The sequence below is a fragment of the Scylla paramamosain genome, chromosome 4 (assembly GCF_035594125.1).
Source record: "Scylla paramamosain isolate STU-SP2022 chromosome 4, ASM3559412v1, whole genome shotgun sequence".
Taxonomy (NCBI): domain Eukaryota; kingdom Metazoa; phylum Arthropoda; class Malacostraca; order Decapoda; family Portunidae; genus Scylla; species Scylla paramamosain.
The window spans coordinates 31402027-31412637 of record NC_087154.1 but is presented as its reverse complement, the minus strand read 5'-3'; the positions used below and the strand labels follow the sequence as shown (position 1 = coordinate 31412637).

General features: G+C 41.9%; 1 protein-coding gene across 1 annotated transcript in view; it reads left to right on the top strand.

Annotated features, from left to right (window-relative positions):
• Positions 1 to 9617: 9617 nt before the first annotated feature.
• Positions 9618 to 10611, top strand: part of LOC135100000 (uncharacterized transmembrane protein DDB_G0289901-like) — a 22057-nt gene continuing 21063 nt past the window's right edge. The window contains exon 1 of the mRNA XM_064002814.1: positions 9618 to 10611. This exon is cut by the window's right edge and continues 1896 nt beyond it. Within this exon, the coding sequence (XP_063858884.1) occupies positions 10500 to 10611 (112 nt within the window). The 5' untranslated portion in view covers positions 9618 to 10499.

The window sequence follows — 10611 nt, the reverse complement described above, 5'->3', positions numbered from 1 at the left end:
TTAGTGGCTCGTCCTGCCTGGCCTATGTCACGAGGGGCGTGGGGTGCGCACACACACACACACACACACACACACACACACACAGACTACGATATTGATGAAGTTGTTTGTTTTGTTTGTTCTCGTAATGTAACCAGTGCAGGCAAGGCGAAGTGACAGTCACGTTGCTATGTCCTTGTTCATTGTATCGGACTATGGTGAACTTCCGGTGTGTGTGTGTGTGTGTGTGTGTGTGTGTGTAGAGAGAGAGAGAGAGAGAGAGAGAGAGAGAGAGAGAGAGAGAGAGAGAGAGAGAGAGAGCTTTACTGCTTAGCTTCTTTCTGCGCATTCGCTTTCATTGAACGTGTGTGTGTGTGTCTGTGACGGCCTCTGCATTACTTCCTATTTACTGCATGAATGTGAACTAAACACATTCTTGTGGTGGATAAGCCCATTTGTATGCAGGGTCATTAATAGAATACTGTGCAATTTTCTATTTTAAGCTCACACACACACACACACACACACACACACACACACACACACACACACACACACACACACAAAATCAAAGTACTTAATTCTCTAACGTTTGGGCAAAAGTATCCGAACGTTCCTGTAGAAGGCAACAAACGAAACGTTGGGGTACTTCTCCTTCATCCCTTGTTTTCACACACACACACACACACACACACACACACACACACACAATTCTCTTCATCAGTGTCTGAATATCAGTTATGGTACTACATCAAGGCCCCGCAAAATTTACCGTCCCAGGAGAAAACAAACAAATAGTTGAAACGATACCACCGGGGACTGGCAAGAATGGCCACGTAACCCGACTAGCTCCTTACCTCCTTTCCCACCAAATGACGGTAAACGAGCCTTAAGTGCCCAGCCATTTGGTGAGGAATCGCGACCTCTACCTCTCCTCTCCTGTAAAGCTTCCCTTCATACCCATCACAGCCCAAAACGCCGCAGCGCTGATTGGTGAGCGAACATTCACCTCGATAATCACATAAGAATGAATAGTACTCTTTAAACGTTGTATTCTCTCATAAAGACTACTTTCAAAGGTTATAGTACTATTAGTCGAGTTCCCATGGCTACTTCTTCCCATTAATGGTGCAGGATGCTTGTTTGTTTTAGATTCATAAAAAACTTCCGCTACAGCCTGTTAAGGTTATGTAGATAAGACACTGAAACGCTTGGAGATACGATCCCAGGTTGTACAGCGCGTGGACGGGAGTGATGAAGGGGCCGCTTTTACTGCAACTACTCATGCTCGCTTTCCCAACACACCAAAACAAAGTTGACAGTGAATAAAAATATGTATTACCGCGAGGCATGATATGGTGGCATTTACTTGTAGTGTACATATGTGCTTACCATTACACTTGTCTTACGCATTCCAGCACCTGTGTTGTTGAGCGGAGGTGATGATTGCCTCCATATGTGTGATTGTGTTTACAGAGAAAGTACTGCAGTGGTCCGTTCGCCGGGACGATTAATAAGTTCGGGAGCAGCCATGTGTTGGATACTGATGGCACGTCACCACGAGCCTGCCAGGTGGTCAGGCTGTGGCGCAACTCCCAGGCATGTAACTCAAGTATAGGCACCTGTCTCTCTCTCTCTCTCTCTCTCTCTGTGTGTGTGTGTGTGTGTGTGTGTGTGTGTGTGTGTGTGTGTTGCCTACATGGATGCACAGTAATCAAGGCCTCAGTGCAAAGAATCAGTCGTGTTGAAGTGTGTTTCATAGAGGATGCCTGTGTGTTGAGTGTGCAGCATGAGACTGGCATCATGCTACAACTTTGCTGCTCCCTTGTGTTGTGTCTTGGCACAGAAGAGTCGTAGAAGCATCACACCAGTCGTTCGCGTTACTGTTGGCATGTGAAGTAAATAATAGTGACTTTTAGATCTCCATAATAATTCCTTCCAGAAGATGACACGACAGTGAGGGGCGCCTCGAACTTTAGAGGTGTGGGAGTGGGACAGGCAGGTCGGGATGAGACATGACGAGAGTGATTATTCAGGTGCCTGGCAGCGTCACCTCACACCTGTAGAGATTTGCTGGTGCATCTGTGCACATCCGCAAGCACGTATTACTAATATTATTGCACTATTTCTACCATTACTACTATTATTGCTATTACTATTAGTGTTGATGTTCTCATACCATTACTATTACAATTACTGTCACTATTGCCACTGTTACCATCGCTAACATTATCATGACTTACTATTGTTACTATTGCCATCATTGTTATAACTGTTACTACTATAAATATTAGTATTATTAGTATTACCATTATTACTATTAAAAGTTTTATTTTGATATTTCACGTAATTTAGCAGTAGCCTCTGCATTCAATACATTATAATACCATGTCATTGTTGAAATAAAAAAATAGTGAGTAAGATTGTATAATGTAGTCCGCGGCACCCTCAAATTTGAATTCCGGATATTTTTGCATCTCCGTAACATTTTGGATGAGGTTCACCGGAAAGTGACTCGATCTGTAGGCTCTACTGAGAGAGAGAGAGAGAGAGAGAGAGAGAGAGAGAGAGAGAGAGAGAGAGAGAGAGAGAGAGAGAGAGAGAGAGAGAGAGAGAGAGAGAGAGAGAGAGAGAGAGCATCTCCGTTTAGTGTTTCATTTGTTCGAATAAGAAATTTAGTTAGTAGCTATCATCGGTAGGAGAGTGTTGTAGATATGAAATGAAAGACACATATCCCATCGCTGTGTAGGCAGACTTAGATAGGGTGAACAAATGGACAGATAGATGGCAAATGCAGTTTAATATTAACAAATATAAAGTAACGTAGGTAGAAGAAACTCACACAGTAGGTACACAATAAAGGACGAGGGTCTTGTAAATTCAGAGAATGAATAAGATTTAGGAATTACTGTTATCCCTGATCTCCGTGTGAGAAAACAATGCACAGAGGCCAGAAATAAAACAAATCGGGTATTAGGAATGATTTTTAGGAGTGCTGAAAGTAGAAGTGCCAGAATAATATTAAAGTTATATTTGGCGCTAGTCAGAACTCATCTAGATTATGCTGTACAATTCTGGTCCCCATGTTACTCGAAGGGTATAGCTCTATTAGAATCAGTACGAAGGAGAATGTCGAAAAGGACACAAGGGATGAGGGATATTCCTTATGAGAGGAAATGAAACTTTCAAATTTGCATTCCTTAGAGACGCGTAGATTAAGATGGGACATGATATGTCTTAACGTAGTATGCGATTGACGGGATATAACAAGGGTGAGGTAAGCAAAATTCTCAGGATCAGTAATCAGAATATGAAAAGAAATAACATGTTCAGACTTGGAAAAGTTAGATTTAAAAAGACCTTCAAATAGAGTGGTAGATGAACGGAATGGACTCAATAATCAGGTTGTTAGTGCTGAATCATAAAGGAGCTTTAAAAAGAAGATTAGACAAATTAATGGATGGTGATGATAGGTGGAAATATGTAGAGATGTTTCATACACGGCTTTTTGCAACTTCCCTTATTTTCTTATATTCTTATTTTTTATTGTTAATTAATTAAGAAGAGGAGAAAGAAGTCATTGAGAAAGGGTGGGAAGATGGAGAGATGGGGTGATAGCAGGAAGCAAAAAGGGAGGATATGAGAGTGGAAGTAAACCCAAAGAAGAAAGGGAACGCACAGGAGAGGGAGAGATGTTTGGGGGCGACACGAACCGGAACTACTTGTCGGTGTGTAGCACGTAAGTACATCTTTGCATCACCAGCCGCCGCCCATTACTACAGGGATCGGGCGGTAATGTGTGGCAGGCCGGCACCAACAATTAAGAGAACGTAAATTAAGCAACTTAGGAGAAACTTGGCCATTAGGGAAGAGTTGGCGGCTCCTGTTGGACCTTCCGATTGCGGCAACGGGGGTTCGTCGTGCGCCAGGTAGCGGCCGCGAGGGGGGTGGGGGACAGGAGGGAGGCGTGTGATGTCATTCCTTCAGTGGGCGTACTTTCAAGAAAACAGCTTCCGTCATTTCTGTAATCCCTTCAGGTACTAGTGGTGAAAGGTGACTGATTACACTTGTTTGTTGTTTGTTTGCTGGTTCATGTATTTTTATGCAGTTTTTTTTTATCTTTTTTTTTCAAGCTTAGAAGGATGAATGAATTATAGATGTTAGTCTTGTTACTAGAAGGGAATAATGAAGGCATGGGATGATGTAAGGTTGTTTGTTGTTTGTGTGCGGGTTAGTTTATTAATTTATTTTTGTATTATTTTTATTAGCATTTTTTTTTTCAAGTGAAGAAGAATGTAGAAATTATAGATATTAGTCTTGTTATTAGAAGGGAATAATGAAGGCACAAGTTGACGTAAGCTTGTTTGTTGTTTGTTTGCTGGTTTGTTTGTTAATTTATTTTATAATTTTTATTTTTATTTTTTTCTTTTCCTTTCTTTATCCAAGCGTAGAAGAATGAAGAAATTATAGATATTAGTCTTATTATTACTGAAAGGGAATCATGAAGGTACATGATAATGTATGGTTGAAGAAACACGAGAATAAGAATGTGAATGCTACTTTTATTACTGCAATAAAAGAATAACGAAAAAAGTGGTTGAAGTAAGGTGAAAGAATGACTGTAGCGAAGCAGAGAAAAGCAAATGTGTAATGAGGCACATGTACAAGATCTAATAGTGATATCACAAAAAAGTCCAGCGAATCTCATATCTGCATATCAAATAAAAAAATAATAATGGACTAGTAAATTCTTGTTTATTAAGATCTACGCAAAGACTAATAACTCGAGATACGATAAATAACGGTAACTGTCAGATATTGCTCTTTTTGGGACATTTGATAGAATATAGAAATTAATAATGACTAGTAAATTGATGTCTATTAAGCCTAAGAACTCAGGATACGATGGATAAAGGTAGTTATCAGACACTATCTCCTTCCGGGACATAGATAGAATATAAATATTAATAATGGGCTAGTAGATTGCTGTACATGTTAAGGAGAACCATTGTAGACATGAAAAAATATTCTTTCAAATTCATATGAGTGGTGCGTAGATACTAACCACATTTCACTTCTAAAAGAAATTAATACTCTTAAAAACACACCCTTTTGATTCATGAATACTTTTATTACTTTTATTACTATTCATTTCTTTTCACGGTTTAATCATCTGCAATCTTTTAGGAAAATTTTTATTCAGAAAAGTTTTTGAATTCTTTTACAGGTGTGAAAAGCCGAAAAAAGATTCAATATTAAAATTTTTATCCGATAATAGGCATATGTTCCTTCCTTAGAAAAAAATAAAAAACTTTAAAAAGAAATTAAGACACTAAAAAAACACACTTAATCGACTGGCATACACTTCTATATAGGTAAATATCTTTTTCCTACCTTTCATATTTTAATCATCTGTAACCTTAGAGGAAAATATTTAATCATCATTTTTTTTCTTACATGTCCAAACCTTAATTAAAGGTTTTCAATCTCAAAATTTCTATCTGATAATAGGGACATGATCTTTACTTGAAGAAGAACTCTGCAAAAACCAAGAGCCGGGGATACGATAGATAAAGGTAACTGTCAGATGCCGTCTTTTTCTGGGACATTTTGTAAAATAATGGTATAACTTTTTTGGGTAACCAGACATGCCGCAGCAAATGGTCCCATAACCGACACAACGCCCGATTGGCAATTAGCGAATTATCACACAGGGGCAGATTTCCGTCGTGTGCGTGGTTTTCGTGGTTTTGTGCTCGTCTTCTGTGGTCTTGGTGACAAAACGCGTCATCTGGCCAGGCAGGGAGATGGTGATGTATGCGGCAGAAATCTGGGGCTGTACGCTCGGATGTTTCAACTTCTGACCTCGGCAACTTTCAAGACGTACGTAAGTTAATGAGGCTTCCAAGGATAGTTTCATGATTGTAGTGATATTTCAACAAGGATTCTGTGGCATCAGTGGAGAAAAACACACATGAAGACCCGGATAAATGATCTTTGTGAGCTTTGAAACTACTGAAAGCTCCAAGTGTTTCAAAATACAAGCCTTGTAGTAAATGTCACTGGTGTCGTGTGGAAGACGTGGGCGATGAGGAGCTGAGACGAAACCGAACCAAGCGCAAGCAAGCCACGATTCACAGACAGGCATCATGTTAGCCACCACCCAGAATATGTATGTCAGTAGTGGTAAATCTATAGGTATTAATTTTAGTGTCAATATTATTTAGCATTAGGAATTCTAGTCTGTCGGTTTATTGTTATGCATTTTTTATCTCTAAACTATTTTGTAACTTCTTATCTATTTTCGTCGCTATCCTTATTTATTTATTTGTTTATTTTTCTAATGATAAATTGTTAGTACCTCCAAGCGAAATGAAATTACTATTACATACATACTACCATTAGTATCGTCTTTATCATTGTACCATGTGGAAGAATCAGTAACATAAGCACAACATATACAGTTAATATTGTACTACCATTAGAAATCGCTCTTGTATGGAATAATTGGTGAAAAGGTGAAGGGAAATGAGTAAAGACTTCCGGGTGTCTATGCTAAGCGGCGATGAGCGAGGCGTCTTGTGGTGGCCTCCAGGAAAGGGCTTTAGTGACGAACTGAAGGTTTATTAGTGTATCCCCGGCGGCTCCTCACACACAGGCTGCACACCTTCACTCTCCGCACTCCAATTACGTCACCCACGCCGCATGCATTAGTTAGGGTCTTGCCTCAGTGCTTCTTGTCTGTCGTCTTGTTGTTGATACGGTGAGTTGCCTGATTTATGTGCGTAGAGGGACAAAAATAAAGGCACACACACACACACACACACACACACACACACACACACACACACACACACACACACACACACACACACACACACACACACACACACCGGTGGCTTTACCCTTTACATCTGACAGCTCCTAAGTTAATGTACAGAATCAAGGCACTGATATGAGACTTTAAGGAGATTAAAGTCATAAAATTCATGTATTTAACGATAATTTTTCTTGCCTTACTTGCTGAAGCAAGGGACTGATTTGAGAAAAGGTGTAAAAGTAACTTGCTGATTTCCTTCCATAGACAAATCCAATGAAAAAAATAAATAAATGAAGAAAGAAAGAACGAATAAAAAAGAAAGGAAATAAGGGGGAAGGAAAAAAAAATAAAACGGGAAGTATAAAGTAACTTGCAAATATCCTTCCATAAACAAACCTTGCATAACTCACTCGCAACACTCCCGGCAGTACATATTGCTTCCCTCGCCTTTCTCCCGAGGCGCCTGGCGGGTTCTTGATGCCGACCCTCCACCAGGCGTCACTTCCCAGTAGCAAGGTGTGTGGTGGCGCCGCCCACACCTGACAGCCGAGCAGCGAGGGCCTCAAGCCGCCTCGTGGGAACTTTGTACAGGTGCTGTTATTGTTTACTTCGCCATTTGGTGCCGGGGAAGGGAGAGAGGGATGGTAGGAGTGTGGGTGAAGGATGGGAAGGAAAAGGCAAGGGTGGGTGACACAATACGAGTACACCCATTCACTATAAAGAGCTTTCTCCGTTTTCGTTGTCACTCTCACTGGTTTCCTCTTCATTTCGCTCTTCCTGGGACGTGAAACTTTTTGTCGCCTCGTAACTCACACCTGTGCCTCACAAAGGGAAGTAGCAATAGGGAACTTGAGTAAAAGATTACAGTAGATACATTTATGAACAAAGTTGCTAGGTGTACTTGATAGATATGTGTGGTATTATGCAGGGACTGCCTAGTGTTGTCCTACTGGCTTTTGGCTTCCAGCTTCTTGCAATTCAAATATTCTTATGCTGAAATTATAAGGATGTATTAATCCTTTTTATTCTTTGTGATTTTCCTCGCAGTTCCCTTATTTTTTATTATCCTACCTGTAATAGTCTTTGCGTCATAAGAAAAAGGTTAACATTACCTGGACTAACACTTCCTCTGCTATTCCGAAGACACCTAAACGAACAGGTGGCTGCTGGTTCATTGTTGTCTTGTTGTATTCGCGTAGAGCTCTTTTTCATCGTTATTACAGGTGTACGAAGCTTCCTCAGGTGTGGGAGAGGAGTGTTGACGAAACTGACTGACTGACAGGAATCGTGGCGCCACAAAAAAAAAAAAAAACTAAGTCATATGGCGGATATGGGGGAGAGAGAGAGAGAGAGAGAGAGAGAGAGAGAGAGAGAGAGAGAGAGAGAGAGAGAGAGAGAGAGAGAGAATGGGTGGGTGGGTGCTGAAGTAGATTATGGAGAAAACGAGTATAATTGCACAGAAGGGAAGCGGTACCACTTTGGACCGAGTATGGAGGAGGGAGAGGTGAAGAGAGCGAAGAGGCTGAGTGGGGGGGAAGTCTTTCGAATCTCCCTTATATGTAGCTATAAGATGTTCCTAAATTAAATAAAGTAGTGGTGGTTAGATTGCTGATAATTAGCAGGGTAGAGAAGGAGGTGTGCGTGATATGTTACGAAAGAAGCTGCAAATGTGTCAGAGGAATTTTGATTCATCCTAATGCTTAAAGGTGTGTCAGGCGTGCGTGTGTGTGTGTGTGTGTGTGTGTGTGTGTGAGTGTGTGTGTGTGTTAGTCAGGTGCTGCCGGTTCACTTAACGAGAGTCAGGAACTGCAACTTCATTGAAAATTTCGAATACCTATTATCGTACAAAACAGTTTCTTTCTTCCCTTTTTTTCTTATTCTATTAAGTGAGTAAGATCCGTGACCGACCGACAGCTGAGTGCTCGGGGAGGAAACAGCTCTCTCTCTCTCTCAAGGGGAGTCTACTGAGGTCACAAGACACACCGCGTATCATCTGCTGCTTTTCTCAATAAATTAGACACTGGAAATATGTATAATTTTCTAAATGTATTTGTGTTGGCTGTGCACTCATTACAAAAGGTAATATCCATTCGGCGATATACGAAGGATATTAATGAATGACGGGAGGGAGGGAGGGAGGAAAAGGGGGCCGCCGCCGCCCCCATCATTGTCCGTCCTTTCCAACAGGTCAGGTATTCCGGCTGTATGTAGACCCCCTTCATATTCTAATCCAACCTGATCAAGTAATGACAGGACTGCCAACCGAATCCGGACAGGAAGATCCTCCCTCTTTAAACGTAGACCTGGCGTTGATGGTACTTTCGTTACTTTCCCTGGAGCGCGGGGCAGGCCAGCATGGTCCACGTGCTGTCCTGCCAGTGTGGACACGACGAGCACACGACCACAAGACGCAGATACGAGTAATGCAACGTGTGGTGTGCCACTCAGGATCTCCAATCACTGGCCCAGTCAGGCACGTCACTCGTCCAGTAATTATGACTGGCGAAAGAGAAGCGCGTAGGACGACAGTGAAATTACGGAAGTTGGTGATTAGCCTACTTATTATATTTGGTGCTGATGAAAGTAACGACTAGACTTCCTTGCAGATTAGCAAAATGATTTTATTGTGGAACCCTAAAATGATATCCATGGGGTAACTTTAGAGAATATTGAGATCAACATTTAATGTCGCTATAGGTGAATTTGCTGCAAAGATGTTGGCTTGACCAAGAAAGCAAGTTGGAGGTGCCTACCAATAACGGTGAGCACGTGCCATGGGGGCAGCGGCTGTCTTACTGCGATTATGCTGTACCACCACCACCACCACCACCACAACCACCACTACCACCACCGCCGCCGCCGCCGCACTCGCTGCCGTGTTGCAGCCTTCAGTAATGTTCTGTGCCACCTGTGATTGCACTATCACTAAATGTGAAGAAAATATATGTTCACACACACACACACACACACACACACACACACACACACATATTTGTTAATACTTAGTGGCAATAATTTTCAACTTTCCTAATTTTGTGCTTCCAGTTTGGTTTCAGATCTTTCTCTTTTACACATGCACGCACAAGCTGCTCTGAGGCTCATGTGAGGTAGTTCATGGTCACAAATAGAGTTTTCACGGAAAGCAGACATTACAGAGGCATTAATTTACTTTCAAGTGGGTATGGTAGCGTTTACTGTTGCGGAAAGAAGGTCGCGGAGCTTTATGATCACCAAAAGGATCTTGTGTACAGCGTAGCAAGGAGATTCTGGCTGGCTCAAGTTTAATATCTTATTTCATTAATTATATCAATTAAAAAATCCTTGAAGGCGGAAACATGATGTCCTTCAAAATTCTTTCTTTATTAGTGTCTTGCTACATCAAGCCGCGCCTCAGCCACGCAAGAAGCCAAGGAGCTTTGGGATAGACGCTTAGGGAAAGAGAAAGTGCAGAGAGTAAATCCAGCGTATGGCTGCGGGTCCTGCGAGCGTGGAGCCTTTCGTGACTCACTTGCTCGTCCGCCCCCGCACGAGCCGCACACAGACTGCACCACGCACCGGGAACTGTCAATCAACGTCCGTGACTGTGAAGTCTGCTCATTCTAGTCGATCTGAACTCTGGAAGCTTTTGATGAAGTAGACAATGTTGAGAGGTTCGGTGTAGTGACAGCCATCCCTGAAAGCTTGTGCGTGACGCGGCACCATGAGGATCCTGCCGCTGGTGTTACTAGTCTGCCTGTTGGGCGTTGCTGCCGGTGTCAACTTTAATATCTTCAGATGGCCATCTTTTAATCGTAAAGGCAGAGGACAAAGTG